The sequence below is a fragment of the Juglans microcarpa x Juglans regia genome, chromosome 5S, assembly GCF_004785595.1.
Source record: "Juglans microcarpa x Juglans regia isolate MS1-56 chromosome 5S, Jm3101_v1.0, whole genome shotgun sequence".
Classification (NCBI taxonomy): Eukaryota; Viridiplantae; Streptophyta; class Magnoliopsida; order Fagales; family Juglandaceae; genus Juglans; species Juglans microcarpa x Juglans regia.
This window is the reverse complement of record NC_054603.1, coordinates 1403988-1422767: the sequence shown is the minus strand read 5'-3', so window position 1 is coordinate 1422767 and position 18780 is coordinate 1403988. Positions and strand designations below refer to the sequence as shown.

The 18780-nt window shown below is 36.5% G+C and overlaps 2 protein-coding genes across 2 annotated transcripts; both read left to right on the top strand.

Moving 5' to 3' along the window:
* The first annotated feature begins 5196 nt into the window (after positions 1-5196).
* Positions 5197-5907, top strand: LOC121267920. Its single transcript, XM_041172022.1, has one exon. The coding sequence runs from the start codon at positions 5197-5199 to the stop codon at positions 5905-5907; it is 711 nt and encodes a 236-aa protein (XP_041027956.1).
* A 4201-nt stretch (positions 5908-10108) lies between these two features.
* LOC121267373 (aluminum-activated malate transporter 8) lies at positions 10109-13493 on the top strand. Its single transcript, XM_041171244.1, has 6 exons — positions 10109-10628; positions 11066-11206; positions 11369-11641; positions 11817-11947; positions 12180-12320; positions 12725-13493. The coding sequence occupies exons 1-6, from the start codon at positions 10340-10342 to the stop codon at positions 13253-13255; spliced, it is 1506 nt and encodes a 501-aa protein (XP_041027178.1). The 5' UTR covers positions 10109-10339; the 3' UTR covers positions 13256-13493.
* Positions 13494-18780: the final 5287 nt, after the last annotated feature.

Genomic DNA, 18780 nt, shown 5'->3' with positions numbered 1-18780 from the left:
TCATGAACACATAATATATTCCAATATTTAAGTACTGTGTATACATATAGCAGAAAATTTGTGTAATGCTCCCAATATATATATATATATATGTATGTATGTGTATATATACATATATTGACAGAAAGACTCATAATTAAGAAGAAAAGTTTGGCTCCCAGCACGTAATCCCTGGTGGGTTTTAAACGGCCATTTAATAAGTACTTCCATAACCATATTTATATAATATATAGTTTTCTATACAGGGAAATTAAATAATCAAGTAGTGGATCATCATGATATATATGTATATATTTGTATTATATATATATATATATAGAAATTAATCCAAGCTAGCATCGGTTTGCTTTGCTGATTTTATACTAGCTAGCTAGCTAGTGATCAGTCCTACCCATACCACTTATTGCTGCATGCCTGCTAAGACCAATTAGTAATTAGTTGCAGCTTCAAAGGCTGGAATATTTGGCAACAAATTATTCATGTGCATGTTTAATTAATTAATTAATTATTACACATTAATTTACGGCCGGTTCGAGTATTCTTGAATTTGGTTTTGCTTCCATGGAGCTGGCCGTATATATGCATGAGTTACCGATCCATCGAGTTAAATTCTAGTACAGCATATCGTAGGGCTGTACAAGAGATCGTAAAACCGACCGGGACCGACTCAAACTGGCCGTCGGAGCTCGGAACCGACCGAAACCAGAGTAGAACTGGTCGGCGAGCGGTTGAATTTGGCCAAAACTGATGTCCAGTGGTTCGGTCCCGGTTTGAGCCTGAACCGGACCTCTGAACCAACCGATACTTCAAATGTCTTTTTTTTTTTTATTTAAATTATACATATATGAAACGACGCCGTTTCACTCAAGTCATCGTTTTGGAACTTAGTGTTTGAAAAAAATATAAATGAAACGACACCGTTTGACTTAAACCAAACAAGCCAAGCAGCACTGTTTCACTCTAGGGTTTAAACACACGCACTCACCCTTCTTCTTCCTCGTTTCTTCTCATTCTTTTTTATTTTTCATAGCGCCACCCCACCTCTCTCAATCTCTCTCTCTCTCATGGCGCAATGAGCACGCAACCGTCTCTCTCTCAGTGTCTAATGGCGCACCTAGTCGCAGCCACCCCTGTCGCCATCTCTCTCTCTCTCAAATTTCACCTCGCGACTCGCGGCATCATCTCTCTCAAATCGTAGCCACCTCCGTCGCCACCGAAGACTCCGACGAACTGACCGGAGTTACGCCGAGACTGATTTAGACGGTTTTCTCCCCCTTCACCAGCTGGTTTCGGTCGAGATTCACACTATTTCAAGATATCGGTGCGGTTTAGATTTTGGACCGAACCTTCGGCTTTCACCCCTAGCATGTCGTTGGCTGTGATATTTTCCAACTGGATCTCGGGAAAGGCCGCTTTCCATGGTGCACATGACTTATATATATAGTTGTATTAATTCATGAATTAGATTAGGATCGATCACACTTTCAAGATGAGACAGCTACTCAAATCTAACTTTGTCCTGATAGATGTGAGTTTATTTATCCAACCCATGAATGCCCAATCTTGTTGCAGATCATCATCTTAATTAATCAATTAATTAATTAAGAAATTAAAGATCAACATGAATATCGTCAATGATCGATCTTTCACTACTAATTAAGGGTATAGTATATAGTAGTTAGTTTATACCCAATGTGGTTGCAAATCGTAATTAACTAAGAACTTAAAGATCATTAATAATTTCGTCAAGATCTTTCACTAATAAGTGTTGTTTATAACATCAATAGTACTGCTTCGTGTGATTCAGCTTATGGTGCGGCCTATCCATTATAGTTACGAAAAGAAATTTAAAACCACGAATTTATTGATTGTGTTTTGATCACTAGTACTATTGGATCCTGATCTTTAACATATTAATCAATCCCTCTCAAAGTTATTCATGTGAAATCACTTTAAAAGACATTTTATTGTGACTGATCATAGCGTACAGATAAATAGTACTACATGAGATATTGGGGTATGTAACCCTAGGTATCCGGTTGTAACCACGATTTTCCTCCGCCATAAGTGAGGGCTATTAATAAAATTGGAGTATCGTCCTTTTATTTAAAAAAAAATGCTTGATCGATAAACCTTATGCAGATTAATTAGTTTGTTCCATTCAATCAATAAAACTCTGGACAATATTCGCCTGGCCATATGAACCAAAGTTTTGAATACCGTTTCGGTGGTTATTTCGGTTAGTGCACTTGAATAAAATATTTCGATACAGGTACCATTTCAGGATAGTCTATATATAATAAATTAATTATATATGTATAAATTATATTTCAAAATATTATCAATGCAAGTCTTAAAAAGTTAAAACACATATTTATAAAACTCAATAATACCTCTAAGTTCTCAATCCAACTATTTAAAAAAATAATTACTCATCTTTATCACGAAAATGGAAGTACGGATCGAGAAAAGGGGGTTAAAATAAAGTTAAGAAAATAGTCTTCAGATGTGAGAGTTGAAGTGAAAATTATGAAAAAGTTAAAATTTTTACATTAATTACAAAAAGATAATTTCAGTCGGTACATCAAAAATTGGCCAGTATTGACTGAAACGCACCGGTACAACCGATATTTGACTCGGTACGAACACATACCTTTCATGTATCGGTCACTATCCCGATCCGATAAATACCAGCCGTACAGAACGAAATATGATGATCCTTTGATATGAACCCATTTCTTGGGTTTTAGACCAGATCAAGAAAAAATCCAGTCTAGATGAACGGTTTTACTCGTAATACAATACGTTTTATTCTTATTCTATTACAAAATATCAATATGTTATTAAAAATTAATATTTATATAAAAAAACTTAATTATATGACATCTTATAATTATAATAAGATTGGAATACCATATTATTTATATTTATCATCGGAACAAATAATAATTTTCTATATACTCCGTGATAAAGACTGTTTACATGAGCTGTTGATCTTAATCTCTTGATCATGATCACATGGCGAAAAAAAAAAAAAGACTTTGTCATCAATTATTACAGCTATACAAGGCATGCAGTGCCTAATCAAATTAAAGCTCTTTGGAGATATAAGTATACATGCAAATGCAAAATGAGAATGACTTACATGATCATGATTTCAAGTTCCTTTTTGGCTAGCTGTTGTGCAAGTACAAAACCATGTCCTTTTGGATGCAAATTAAGAACATCCAAACTCAATGGCTGTCACCATACTCACCTGGTCCTTATTCCCAAGGTAAAGTCCCCTAATTCAGTGCATGAGTTTAGGCCTATTTCACTTTGCAACGTGATTTACAAATTGATCTCTAAGGTGTTGGCAAATAGGATGAAAGGAATTTTGGATAAGGTGATTTCCTGGAATCAAAGCGCTTTTATCCCAAACAGGCTGATAACCGATAATATATTGGTTGCATATGAGTTACTCCACTCTATGTATTCCAAAAGGAAAGGTAGGGCAGGTTCTATGGCCATCAAATTGGACATGTCCAAAGCCTATGATAGAGTAGAGTGGGATTTTTTAGCGACCATGTTCCTTAAGTTGGGCTTTAGTCAGAATTGGACAGACTTAGTGATGGAATGTGTTAAGTCCATTTCTTATTCTGTTGTTATCAATGGGGAACCAAGTGAGGTTTTTTTCCCCTCTAGAGGGTTGAGACAAGGCGACCCCTTGTCACCTTACTTATTCCTAATTTGCACTGAAGGCCTTACCTCTATGTTGAATAAAACTGAATCAAAGGGACTGATCAAAGGAGCAACTGTTAAACGAGGAGGGATGAGAATAAATCACCTCCTCTTTGCCGACGATTGTGTTATTTTCTGTAGAGTTATGCTAGCCGAGTGGTATCTAATATATAATCTTTTGTTGCAGTATGAGGAGCCGAGGAGGCATCTGGGCAAACTTTAAAGAAAGAAAAAACAAGTGTATTCTTCAGTTCAAATACAAAAGAGGAAGCAAAGGCCTTCATACTTCAGCAAGTAAATGGCTCAAGAAACAACGACTACAACAAGTACCTTGGCATCCCAACTCTGGTTGGAAGATCAAAGTATGAGACCTTTAGAAGCCTAAAAGATAAGATTTGGAGACGGATCAACAGCTGGAAGACTAAGCTTTTGTCCTCTGCAGGGAAAGAAATTCTTATAAAGAGTGTACTGCAAGCTATTCCAACCTACACAATGAGTATTTTTAAAATGCCCATACTACTACTAAAAGAAATTGAGGCTCTTTTGGCTAGGTTCTAGTGGTACCATAAAGGGGAAGGAAGAGGCATTCATTGGAAAACATAGAGCTCTCTGGGATTGGTAAAGAACCAAGGTGGTCTGGGCTTCAGGGATCTTAGTAGCTTTAATAAAGCTCTTCTGGCCAAGCAAGCTTGGAGGCTGATGAAGGAACCCCATTCGCTGGTTTCCAGAGTGTTCAAACAAAAGTACTTTCAGAATTGTGATTTATTGGAGGCCAAATTGAAAGGCTCGTCATCTTCCTTTCTCTAGAAAAGTCTTTGGTCTAGTATGGATCTGTTAAAAGAAGGAACTATTCGGAAGATAGGCAATGGAGCTAGCATAAAAATCTGGAAGGATAAGTGGCTGCCCAGACTAGTGACATATCAGATCCAAACCCCTCCAAATACCCTTGACCCAGACTCTAGAGTGGAAGTTTTAATTGATGATGAGAGTAGATCCTGGAAAAAAGATCTGGTGGCAGCAATTTTTAAGGAAGAGGAAGTTAAGTGTATTCTTTCCATACCTATAAGCAATAGAGGCACATGTGACAAACGAATTTGGGAAGGCTCAAAGAAATGAACCTTTTCGGTCAAGAGTGCTTACTTTCTAGCAACTACACTCAAGGGGAGACACTTGGGGGAAGGCTCAAAAGATGGGAAAAATTCTGATTGGTGGAAGGCTCTTTGGCTGTTAGAAGTCCCTGGTAAGGTAAAATTGTTTATTTGGAAATGCTTAAATGATATCCTCCCTACTAAAGACAACCTTTTCAGGAAACAAATTGTTGATAACAAGCTCTGTCCAATCTGTATAAGAGAGGTGGAGACCTCTGTGCATGCTATCTGAGTATGTCCTGCTGCAGCTGATGTGTGGGGAGGGGAGATTAGCGCTTTTAGCAAATGGAGGAGACATTATTCCGATTTTCAACTTCTATGGACAGAGATGGTCAATCAACTTAACAAGGAGAATCTTGAATTGGCCTCAGTCCTAATGTTCCACATATGGGCCAGGAGGAATGCATTCATATTCCAAAATCATTTTTCCCAACCAGGTTCAGTTACAGCAAGGGCTCAGTCTGAGCTCTCTTTGTTTCGAGAGTACAATACAGCCAACAAGAACAGAGCTGAAGGTAGCATGAGAAACAGGTTAACTGCAACTTGGAAGCCCCCTAACCAGCCTTTTGTAAAAGTCAATTTTGATGCAGCTTTTGACAAGACCAATGGTAGAGCAGGGATGGGGATAATGATCAGAGACCATGCAAGTAACTTACAAGCTTCTTTGACAGCCTCAAGGGACAACACTAACTCAGTCTTTCAAGCTGAAGGAGAAGCACTTTATAGAGCAATGGATTTATGCCTCGAGCTAGGACCGTACCACGTTATTTTTGAAGGAGATGCCAAAGAAGTCATAGATGCTGTAAATTCCAAAAAAAAAAAAGACAATACGTGGTTGGGACAATTGACAGAAGACTTGCAGCAGTTTTTGGTGCGCAATCCAACCTGGCAACTAAATTTTGTTCATAGACCTGCTAACAAAGTTGCTCATACAGCAGCTAAATTAGCTATATCTAATGTCAGTGATTGTTTTTGGGTAGATGATGGTCCTCCAGAGGTCAAAAGTATGGCCTCGGAAGATTTAACTTGTATGGTGTAATCATCCTTATAAATGAAATCTTTTCCATTCAAAAAAAAAAAAAAAAAACCCGATGGCTGTCGTAATCAAACAGTTGGTAAAATTAGTGGTTGAAAGAATAAGATATAAATGGATATCTAAGCGGCCAGATGGCATTTCCACTAAAAAATCCCACTATAGATCATGTTCACATTATTTCTTGGGGCTTTTATCATGATAGAGTTTTTGAGGATTTAGGCTACAGCGGGCCAATTCGCTCCAACAGACAGGCATGGTTCTGTAGTCAAAGCAACTTCGTCACTTTCGTGTACCCATCGGGCCCATTAATTGATAATAAAGCACATAATATATATATATATATATATATATATATATATAATAATGATCAGATATCACCTATAGAGTTCAAGTTTCTTCTAGCTAGGACGTATTCACTTCGAAAGCTAATTTGCCATTGAGCTTGCTTTAGCTAGCCTGTTCGATCAGTTCATCTCAAAGAGCCACATTACCAACTTCCTATTTGGCAGCTTGGAGCACGACAATTTAGGGTCGACCATGATAAATCGGATATTGCAGAGAAGGATTTTAAAATAAAGTCAAAAAGTCCAAGATCAGAATTCAAGTGATCGATCATAAATAAGTGTGAGTGGTTCATATATATATGGCAATCATATATATCTCCATACCCATTAGTCTCTTTAATCATCCCGAGTTATACTGACCGATATATGTCATGAGTATGAGTCGGCGGAATTAACACCTTTCATTTTCCTTTTGTTAATAAGAATAAAACAAAAAAGTGAAATAATCGATCATACACAATACAAAATTTACGTAGTTCAATAACATGCATATGTGTACAAAGCTATAGAAGGTTTGATTCAAATGAAAATAAAAAATATAGTGCGGCGGGCTGCGGCCGTACAAGAATTTAATATAATAAATAGTAAATTTTAATTAGCGGTTGGACTAGCTAAGAGCCAAAAAATAGGACAACTTTTTCAGTGAAAATTCACAAAAAAATAAAAAATAAAAAATGAAGAAGAAGAACGTATTCTTATCGAAACCGATCATCATATCGAACCACATACAAATAGAACCAGACTCCACACAAAAGAAGCTGAACACCTTTAATTTCTTCTCTCTCGCAGGGCGGGAGTATGCAATATTCCGTGTAGCAAAATAACCAAACCAGTAGTCCTGCTTATGACGAGCATGACCAAAGTGCTGGTTTTGGATTCCCATATTAAGATCTAGTCTAGATATGGCAAAACTACTATAAAAAGTGTATGTGTGACCTAAATAGTTGGGTAAGCCTATATATATTGTTTATTTTGATTTGCTGAATTTATTTTTAATATTACCTATAGCATAAAGTAATATTATTACTATTTTATACAAAAGGTAAAAAGAGGTGGGGAGATAATATATAACTTAATTAGTATATTATAGTATAAACGTAGATCGATGTGTACGTAGGTACGTATACGAGAATATAAATGGTTGGAATAAAATGCTTTTCATTAATTCATTTAATGTCTAGCGATGTGCATGTAAAGCGTTATAAGTACTGTCGTCTTCAATCAATCAAAATCAAGAGAAACCAAAAGATCAACAAAAGTCGACCCCGGCCCGTTTCTATGTGGGATTCCTTTCGGCCATTCGACGATTTCCATCGTAGCGTACGTCTATTGTACGAAAAAAGATGCCATTGATATTATATGGATAAGGCTGGGATCATGAGAAGAGCGTAAGAGAAACATGTAGAAGTCAAGCCAGCTAGCGTTGTCTTTTTGCTTCGCTAGCTGTCTCCCTCGATCTTATATATATATGAGATCCATCTCGATTCATCCATCAATCGATGTAGACCGAGATGGCTAGGCAAGTTGATATGAGAAATTGACAAAGTTTTGAGCGTGGTTGAAAGGAATCGAAAAGAATGTTTCCGTTCTGATATAAGATTAACTGCAGCGCATTTTTCTCTTATTTATATATAAAGAAGATACAAATTGCCAGAGGAAGAAGAAAAGAAAAGATCATTAAATACATAAAAAGCATCTTCTACATATTCTTATTTCTTTCCTATTAAGATACTAAAATGAAAGAACCATATTATCCAGTCAGATTCTACTCAGTATAGTGAATGCTGACGTTACTGATTCGACGCTATCTAAACCATCAGATATCGTGTGTGTGTGTGTGTGTGTGTGTGTGAATTAATAAGTTGGATATATAACAGTTTTAAGTTTTTAATTTTTTGTCTCAGTAATATTCGTGTGTTATTAGGAAAAGGGAGTGAAAGCTGACTACTTAATCCATCCACACACCATCCGGATCGTTAATTAAGGGCCTAGCTTTTGAAGGGGCGATGGATCAGTCTTAAATTCTAGCTTGAATCATGCATCCTCCCTAAGCGACATGGGACATGAAGGCCTTTTCGTTTACAATGCAGCAGGCAGAAGATCAAGGGGAAAATTTTCGCACATCGGGCGAGCCAAAGGTGAATCATGTAAAACAAGCCAAACCCTCAAAGAGTACTTAGCAGCCTTTAATTTGAAGGTGTCATTAAATATTTGAAAAGATGGAAAACATGGCCGTATGGAGGGTTCTGAGAAATAACTTTATTAATTCATGTATATGATCTGCCTAGCTAGATGATCAGCTACAACTCGCTTGTCTTTCTATTTTCTTTTTCGCCTTTATCCTTCTTTTCATTGTCATCCTGTTGTCACTATGACCCAAGCTGATGCTCTACCACTCTTTAAACTCAAAGCAATAAGTAGTGGTCATCCAGATGATCATGTTAGAATTACTTCCTTTTCTTTATAAATATTGCAGGCGTATACACTAGGTTTTGTTGTCTCACATTTATTTTTTTATTAGTTCACTGGTACGTACCCTCATCTGTCCCATTTGGGTTTCATAGTGCTTAAGCACTTATTCATGGCTTCAACCTAGCTAGAATCATCACGTACACACCCAGTACCACTCCAATATTATCAATAATTAAAACTCAAGAACCTGCCCAATGCGTTTTAAGTTTTTTACATGTCCAAGCCCATATAATATACACACACACACACACACACACACCCAGTACTACTCCATTATCAATAATGATTTATATATATATATATGTTCATCTAATTATACGTACTTATACTAGGGTGTCTCAATAAACTTCTAATTAGAAAAACGACTTGTAGATGGTAATCTATAATGGCTTTGTTATCAAGGGAAATGCATAGTTTTCTTTTACCCTCTGGTGCAGGATACGAGTAATTAGCATGAGCTTCTATAGATATAGATATATCTATATATATATATATATATATATATATATATATATTAATATGCTTTTGAGAAACTATATATCTGATGATCTTTAGCTATGAACTAGTTCCTGTAAGCTAATTATACAAGCAGGAATGCATATGCCGCATATGTATTAATCCTCAAGCACTCCCAATTATCGATCGACAGCTACCTAGAGTTGATACGTAGCGATCGATTTCCTGGAAGCTACCTAGAGTACCTAGAGTACTCTTAACCATTGGGAAATACCTTGGAAAGAATAGAATATTCTTTAAGCTTTCTTATTTTCTTTATGGTAATTAATTGGTAAAGTACAATCATAAACACGTACTCTATTGCATTAGATTAAAATTAGGTTTGTCAGGGGCTGCTGGTTGTTTTTCCTTTTTCGTCCAATCCTTTCCTTTTTTTGTCATGGAATGAAGGGTGATCAGCAATGGTATGACATCATATCGATCCTCCAAGTTAGTAAATTCTGAATTAATCCTGTTGATCAACAGGATTAATTCATGATTTCCTCAGTCTCCAGGCCATATCAATTAGTTACATCGATTAACTATCTCGGCATCTAGACTTCATTGTTTATGAGAGATTAATGAAGCCCAAAACAATACTAAAATCATTCGGAAGTACTGTTGCACTATTCTTTAGAAGTTGACATTTGAACACCCTCTCTGTGGGTACGTAGTGGGCTGAACTCAGTTTTTTCAGTACCTTTTGCTCATGAATACTGAAATGAACTAAACATTTGTCATGAATCGTGGGCTGCTGTCTGTATTCATATAAAATATAATTTCTGTTCTAAGTAAAAGCCTGGTCAGCCACTTGTTTGAAAGTTGAAAGTCCTTCCTCGAAGAATATTTTTGTCCCCTCATGCCACAAAAGACACGTACCATCACATGTGTTTGATTGAATATTATGGATATGCACCCAAGTTTTCTTCTATAAAATATTCAGCCACAACGAGAGACACCAACCAAGAGGCATTTTCTCCGACTATCTCTGTCTTCACCCTCGCTTAGAAGAAATTAAAGAAAACCCATCTCGAAAGGTTTTCGTCTTTTGCTTCATTTAACTTGGTAACCTTGCATCAGTGAATGCATAGTAGCTTTAGTTTCCCCCGGCCTAGTCCTGAGCCATGGAAATTGATCAACCAGCAACTCAAAAGAAGGATTCGCTTTTCGCCCGTGGTTGGGGCTGGCTTAAGGCGTTGCTTGCCAAATCCACGAATAAAGCTGTCATGGTTGCAAAGAGCACAAAGAAGGTCGGACAGGACGACCCAAGGCGAGTCATCCACTCCCTAAAAGTGGGACTGGCTCTCACTCTGGTGTCTTTGGTGTACTATATGAGACCTCTCTATGAAGGTTTTGGGGTTTCAGGAATGTGGGCTGTGCTGACTGTGGTCGTAGTCTTCGAATTCAGTGTTGGTAAGCTTACAATATAAATGACGCTAGCTGTTTTATAACTTTCACCCTAGAGAGAGAGAGAGAGAGAGAGAGAGAAACTTATTTACTTGCCTTTAATCGAAAAGCTAGGACCCAAAAAAAAAAGTTGTAGTTGAAAGAATCCTGAAACACATTAAGATTTTTGTCCGGAATTATTTTGGTTTGGGCTCGCCTGCAAATCAACTATATATACATGCATGTTATATATGTTAGATAATAATTGTGCCAACTGTATATTACGTTCTAATTTTAGTGATCTGCAACTCAATTTACGTTGAATCGACGATTAAAATGACAAATTACATTTGCATTTTTTTTTTATTTGGAAATCGAAAATTATAGTTTCAAGAACAAAAACTGGAACATATACCGCGTACAACTACTAGCTAACATGTATCTTTATTTATGCATGTCTTCAGGTGGAACTCTCAGCAGATGTTTGAATAGAGGTTTTGCAACATTGTTTGCTGGTGCTCTGGGGCTTGGAGCTCAACACTTGGCAAGTCTCTTTGGAGATAAAGGAGAGCCCGTTGTTCTTGGGTTGCTTGTTTTCTTACTAGGTATATATATTTTACGTCTATATATACTAACGTATGTATTTCTCTGCATACATTACTAATTACAAAATGCCAAATGCTATACCAAGAAAAAAGTACACTGGATGCAAGCAAATTCTTGTAGTAGTTTACCGATGCAAGTTCTGTTTTGGTGTACGTGCGCAGCTACAGCATCATCATTCACACGATTCATTCCAAGGATCAAGGCAAGATATGATTATGGGGTCTTGATTTTTATATTGACATTTAGCTTGGTATCAGTCTCGGGGTATCGGATGGACGAACTCTTAAAGTTGGCCCATCAAAGACTGTCAACAATATTAATAGGCGGAGCAACCTGCATAATTATATCTCTATTTGTTTGTCCTGTGTGGGCTGGGGAAGATCTTCACAAGTTAATTGCTTCCAATTTGGAAAAGCTAGCCAACTATCTAGAAGGTAATATATATATATATATATATATATATATATATATATATATATATATATACACACACACACACACACACACACACAGCGGTTACTAAATTTACCTACTTTTTTGTTTCCTTTTGGAGATCACTACTTGTTCTTGAAAGAAGTTACTAAGAAGAAGACGTACATTTAATTACAGGTTTTGAAGGTGAATATTTTCCGGACTCTGACAGTTCTGAAGAAAGTACTGTTACCTCTAAGGTTGATAAGGCACTTGATCTTCAAGGATATAAAAGTGTCCTCAATTCTAAAAGCACTGAAGAATCCTTGGTGAGTCCCCGACCCCCGGCCAGCACGTACTTTAATTTTCTCTTTCCCCGGCCATATATAACCTTTAACGTTGCATGAAAGCGGCCAGTAATATGATCATCTCGATCCACTAGTAGACTGTAGCGATATATATCATTTAAATATTTAAATTTACCTGCCCCCCTTGAGTTTCTGGACAAGTTTAATGTTATTCAAGCCAGATCACTGACTGACTATTGAGCATTCCCTACAGGCAAATTTAGCAAGATGGGAACCAGGACATGGCCTTTTTGGCATGCGTCATCCATGGAAACAGTACTTGAAGATTGGAGCCCTTTCCAGGCAATGTGCTTACCATATTGAAGCTCTTAATGGCATCAACACTGATATCCAGGTATATATATACACCGTATAAACTACAGCCCATCTTTTCTGCATGCCTATATTTGGATACATGACGTGCGTTAATTAGTATATACGTACGTAGATGATGATAATTGGAGGCGTGAGAGCAAGAAAACAACTTCCATGTACGGTCTTCTAATAACCCGAGAAATTTTTTCCCTTTCTTTTTCATGGTAATTTCTTTATAATTTTAAGATTAATTAATTTACTTTTTTAAAAGAGTACTGTTTTTAGTAATTTTAGTTTTTCTGCCTAGGCCAGCCAAGCTTTCTAGAAAGGCTTTCTTGATTAATTTGTATAAATTAACCCGAGTTCAACATTAATTAGTTTCTAGAAAGGCAGGCTTTGTGCTTGTGAACTAATTAATATTTTATATTGTGACTGACTTTACAGGCACCACTAGAATTCCGAAATAAAATTCGAGAATCAACTACAAAGATGAGCTCAGAATCAAGCAAGGCACTAAAAGCATTAGCATCAGCAATCCAAACAATGACAGACACTTCGGCTGCCAATACCCATGTGGAAATGTCTAAAACTGCCATTAAAGAACTCAAAATTGCACTCAAAGATTATTCAGTACTACCAGAGAAAGTAGACCACATCGTAGCAATTATACCAATTGCCTCGGTTACTTCAATGCTAATAGAAATCACTAGATGTGTGGAGAGAATCTCTGAATCTGTCCATGAGCTAGCTTCCCTAGCCCATTTCAAGGGTGTTGAACCCACTGTATCACCGGAAAAACCACATCTCCTTCATCGTGGAAGCATAAAACCCGTTTTGGACGGTGATGATCATGATGACCACGTTATAATTACAGTCCACGCAACAGACAATGTACAGGGTTCAGTACTAGAAAATGAGATTCATCATGACCAGGCACCAAAAGCCAATTACCTGCAACGACGACTTGAAGTGTAAATATATCATGTATTTGTCACCATTGTTATTTCCTAATTAGCTTGTTGATCGAGAGTAAAAACTAAGATCGATCGCTAATCTAGCTAGTCATGTTTTCACATTTAACTTGTTGAGAACTGTAGAAAAAGCTAGGAATTAAGATGAAATACGAGCAGATATTTCCAGCTCTCCATATCATATATTTCAGATGATCATGAATCTTTTCCAAAGTGCCGCTCCTATGTAATAATCCTAAAAGATCGAGTTTTGCTTCACACAAGTCTCCTTACAACTTAAAAATAATAATAATAATAAATAAATAAAATTATAATTAAAACACCAATCGATTTTTAACATAGACGATGCGTAAAGCTTCCACATCAATAATGTGCATATTGGACGCGTAACAAATAAGATTTATAAATAAATTTTCCCGTCAGAAAATAGAAGGCAGGACAGGAGAATATTGCTCTTTCACTAAGTTAGTATATTTACATGGTGCGATCAATCTCTAGAACTTTCCTTCCCCACTTTTTTTTTCTTTTTTGGTCCTTAAAAAGCAATTAATATATAAGCATTTGTAAACAGTTAAATGTATTTATATATTGCAATAGCCTAGCTAGTGTTATCTGTACATGAGATTCAAGTAAGTCAAAGGAAATTAATTGAGAGCCATTTCTGCCTCTATCTTTTCTTTCCATGATATTCCTACCAAAATCGGCATGCCTAAATGAGAACAACAGTCTCCAAATCTGTCTAGCAAATTTCCCCATAGTAAGAACTTGGTTCTAATCTTCATAAGCACCCAAAGGACAATAATCACACTTTGAGACAATATTAATGCCGACTCGACGTAGTCTATCATCCACAGATAAACAGTCATGCAAGGCTTTCCAAATCAGAACCGACATTTTTTTTTTGGAAGGGAATGGTGCCAAATCCATTCCATCCATTGCACACGCAGTGCATGAACTCTCAGGCAATCCCAGGCACTGCGAGTTGTGAATTTTCCATCCACTTTCAACGTCCAGATTATAACATCATCCCCCCTTAATCTGCCTAATTTTTCAAGCATTTCATCTGTTTTCTCTATACCTACCAGCCACTGGAACAACTCAACATTCCAACCCTCCCCTATTTTACACTCGGCCAACGTAAGAGAAGGTAAGTCTGAAATCTCTTATTGATCACACAATGGTTCCTCCCCCACCCAATGATCCCTCCAGAAAGATAAGTTTCTATTTTTTACACGCCACAAGGAATTTTTTTGCACAAGCGAAAAATTCCTCATGAGCATATGCCAAAATCTAGTTCCCTTTGATGGATCAACAAGCGAAATATGCCTCGAACCCACATATTTTGCTAAAAAAATTGAGCCCATAAAGTTTTCCTTGTAGAAGATTCCAAACCAACTTCATATGTAGAGAATTTTGAACATCTTGAAGATTTCGGAGTCCCACACCAGCTTCCATCAACGGCTTACACATCACATCCCACGAGCACCATTTCTTTTTGGGTTTCCTATCACTAAAACCCTAGAAAAAAGTGTTCATTAATCTCTTTATTTTCTCCAGCACAGTATTTGGTGTAGACAAAATAGATAAGCAGTGAATCGGTATATTTTGCAAAACATGCTTTAGTAAGAGTAGTCTAGCGCCACTTGACAACAACTTTCCTTTCCATCCCTCTAATTTGCTTCTAATTTTATTCATTATCTCCTCAAAATGACACGTCAACAATCGCCCTAAAATAATAGGAACCCCCAGGTAAGAAAAAGGTAATTTACCTTCACTAAAATCTGTGAGTCGAAGCAGCATGCGGCGCCTTGTAGGGGTAATTTTGTTAGAGAAAACAATTGAAGACTTTACTTTATTGACAACTTGCCCATACCATGCTTCATAATCATGAAAAATCTTCATGATGGCTCGCATCGATAAAAAGATACGGAGAAAGAGGGTCCCCTTGTCGCAATCCCCTGCCACCCTTGAAAAAACCTTTTAGAACTCCATTTATAACAATTGAAAACCAAAGAGACGAGATGCACTACCTAATTAAACCACACACTCTTTCAGAAAAATCGAAAGAGGCCATAACATGAAGAAGGAACTCACATTCTATACTATCATATGCCTTTAACATATCTATTTTAAGCATCACATTCCCCCCACGGATTGGTTTATTCAGACCATGAATCAATTCTTGGTCAAACTGATAATTTCATAAATGCTCCGCCTTGGAATAAAGATCCATTGCTCTGGAAAAATAATCCGATCTAAGAGAGGAGAAATACGATTAACAAGAATTTTTTAGCATGCTTTATAAATTACGGAACACAAGTTAATCGGACGGAACTTGTCAAAACTGGTCGGGTTCGTAGCTTTTGGAATGAGCACCAAAAAAGAGGCAGTACTATAAAACCTGAGTAATTCTCCACCCTGAAAAAACTCTACCACTGCATCAATCACATCTGTACTAACAATATGCCAACAACCACGAAAAAATCAGAATTAAAACCATCTTGGCACAGGCAACTGTCCACTGGAATGAAGCTAATCGCATCATATACTTCCTTTGACGACGGCATCCTGCACAGAAAAGAATTTTCCTCCTCAATTACCACCTTCGCCACTAGATCATCAAGATTCGGGAAGTTTTTAAGCATTAAAAACTTAAAAAGTAATTGTGAAGACGACATTAATAATCGACGGCTCATGTACAGCCATGTTTAATTAGTTATACATGCAAACACGCGCACACATATATAGGATATATAGTTCAATTAATTCCAGTACGGTCTGAATAGTTTTGTTTCGACAGCCATCCTTTCTCATAAAATGCATTTCATTGTGATTACTATCCTACAAAAAAGAATGGCATCCATGGAAGAAACAAACCAATTATATAAATATATATATATATATATATATATATATATAACCTAAAATCCGGCCCCACAACTGATCTGACTGAAGGACGGATCGATCTATCCATCAACAAGAACGTGCAGCTAGCTAGCTAGCAGTAGCAGACATGGACCTAATTTTTTTTCCATCAAAGTGCTTCATTCAGCACGTTATGATTTGAGGATCTATGATCTCCCAAAAAAGTAAATTAATTCATCGTTAGGTAGCTAGCTAGCCCGCCCAACACAACCCACTCAGCTTCTGATCTCCGGATTTCTTTAATTTTTCCCTTCCACTTTCTTCGCACAGAAGCAAAAGTGCAACTTGCAGCTTGTATTTTAATTAATCCTTACTGACATCAGACAATTGGAGATTTTTGTTATAAGCATAGGTCCACCACTCAAAACCATGCTTTATTCCACTATAGGAAAATGACCATTTCAAGGCTCAAGTACATGATGGTATTCATGAATAATTTGTACAAAAAAAAAAAAAAAAGATGGGATCAATGACCCATTAAAATTATATATAACATCAGTGCAAGTGACTAAGCACCATATAGAGTACTCTGCCTCAAGTTCCGACATGGATTAATTATAACATAATTAATGTCACTTTCTTATCTTAATTAATTTGATAGTCTTCTCTTTTTACCGGATACACATGATTCTCCTCGAGAAAAATGCTCAAAATGAAGATGTACGTACTGCATGCCCTAGCTAGCTAATTCCTACAACCTCCAAAACTGCAAAAGCCAGCCATTCGGCTTGCTGTGCGTTCTAAATTACCCGTTCTGCATCTTTATAATTAGGGTTTATAGTGCCTCGTTAATAACTTCCTAAGCCAGGGCTAGGCATTACTCGGGGAACCAGTTAATTAGAGGTATATTTAGTCTAGTTCTGTGTCATGTTAGCGTTCATGCATGAGAGAGAGAGAACATGGGGAACACAATGCTTATTTTGCACCTCTAGACAGACTTTTAGAACGTGATCATGCACTGGCTGCAATCCCAAAGCTGAAGCCACCATAGAAAGCTGCAGAACATTCTACCGCGTCGGCCTTTTTGCTGCCTATTTTCTACTTTAATCAGAATGTACAGCAGTTGCATTTTCCTAATCCCAATATAGATCAAGCAACGTTAATTATAAAGCTGAACATTTTTGTCATCATTCTAGTCCTAAGATTTTTGGGAAAAAAAAGTACTGTTGCTAATTTAACCAAGAGAATAGGTCAGATTCATTGAATAAGTGGACGAGAGTGTCACAAGAATAATCTAAACAAAATCAAGCTAGGCACCGAAACATCACGGAGGTCTGGTGGCTCATGGCTGGTCATGATTTCCTTGGTCATAATTCCCGATTTCCCATCCCGAGAGAGAGAGATTCGAACGCTACACCCTCATATATAATACTATTCCTTTTTAGATTATGACCACAAAATTATCAATATGGCTATTACTGTAAATAAATAAAATTATTCAACAAATTGCTCAAAATCGACTCCATTAAATTTAAATTTAAATTTAATTAGACTTATTTATTTAATAAACTGAATTATAATTACTTATTAAATAATAAAACTCGTATCATTTTCAATTCGATTCCATCTGGTATAAATCCGAATATTCAGTTACCGAGTACAGTCTTATGTATTTAATAAAAAATAATAATAATTTAAATAATTAAAAAAAAACTCGTATCGTACTTTAGGAGTGACATATGGGCTCAAAACAGGCCCTAGAATCTTCCTGTAACGTGACAACCATATTCCAATTCGAGTCCTAAATGGGCATCATATGCTATGGCCCATATGCTAAAACAATAAGTAGCCTGTGATCACTGTAGAATCAAAGCCATGGCACTTCGCGATCTACAGAAATCTTGGTTGAATAAGCTCACCTCCCTCTTGATATTTGCCTCTTTTTTTTTATTTTTTTTTCCCCAGCTTTTCCGCCACTAAATTTATTTTGTTCATGAAGATTGTTACTTCAGAGTTGAAGCTCATAGCGTCCTACCAAGCGAAGTAATCTTGAAATAATAATAACAATAATAATTTTCAAATTTGATTCTAAACCTATGGAAGGAGACCAAAGGCATGAGTCAAATGAGAGATCAACAAGCCTTTTCTGGCTAGAGATAACATCTTAGGGATGATTTTGTTATACAAAACCAAATTATTTTATCTCATCTCATCTTTTCTACTTATTATAATTTTTTCAAACTCACATAAAATATAATAAATAATTCAAATATCTCAAATCTCAAAACAAAAATTATAGTAAAAAAATTGAAACTTGCTACGTACAAGCAGTTTGGCTCACCAAACCGGGTACCAAAACTCACATAGCTTTTTTTTATTATAAAAAAAATAAAAGAAATTTTTTTAGAGAAGAATATGATGCTGTCTCACGAAAATCATTTTCGTCTTCAATTCACAATGTTTCATTAAACGAACGTCTTACACATTTAATATTGGTGCACGATTTGGTGCGCAAAATTGCTTGCAAGAAGACTTTTCCTAAAACATTATATTATAACAATATTTTATTTAACTTTCAACAAATATTTAATCTCATTTCATCTTAACTGTGTAACCAAACGAGGCCTAATTAGCACGACTGACTTAAAAAAATAGTACAACTCA

Excerpts from the sequence above, each read along its gene's own strand:
- LOC121267920 (XM_041172022.1), top strand. The coding sequence starts at position 5,197 with ATGGTCAATCAACTTAACAAGGAGAATCTTGAATTGGCCTCAGTCCTA.
- LOC121267373 (XM_041171244.1), top strand. The coding sequence starts at position 10,340 with ATGGAAATTGATCAACCAGCAACTCAAAAGAAGGATTCGCTTTTCGCC. Across the intron at positions 10,629-11,065 it reads AGTCTTCGAATTCAGTGTTG|GTGGAACTCTCAGCAGATGT; the intron begins GTAAGCTTACAA and ends GCATGTCTTCAG. Across the intron at positions 11,948-12,179 it reads AAAGCACTGAAGAATCCTTG|GCAAATTTAGCAAGATGGGA; the intron begins GTGAGTCCCCGA and ends CATTCCCTACAG.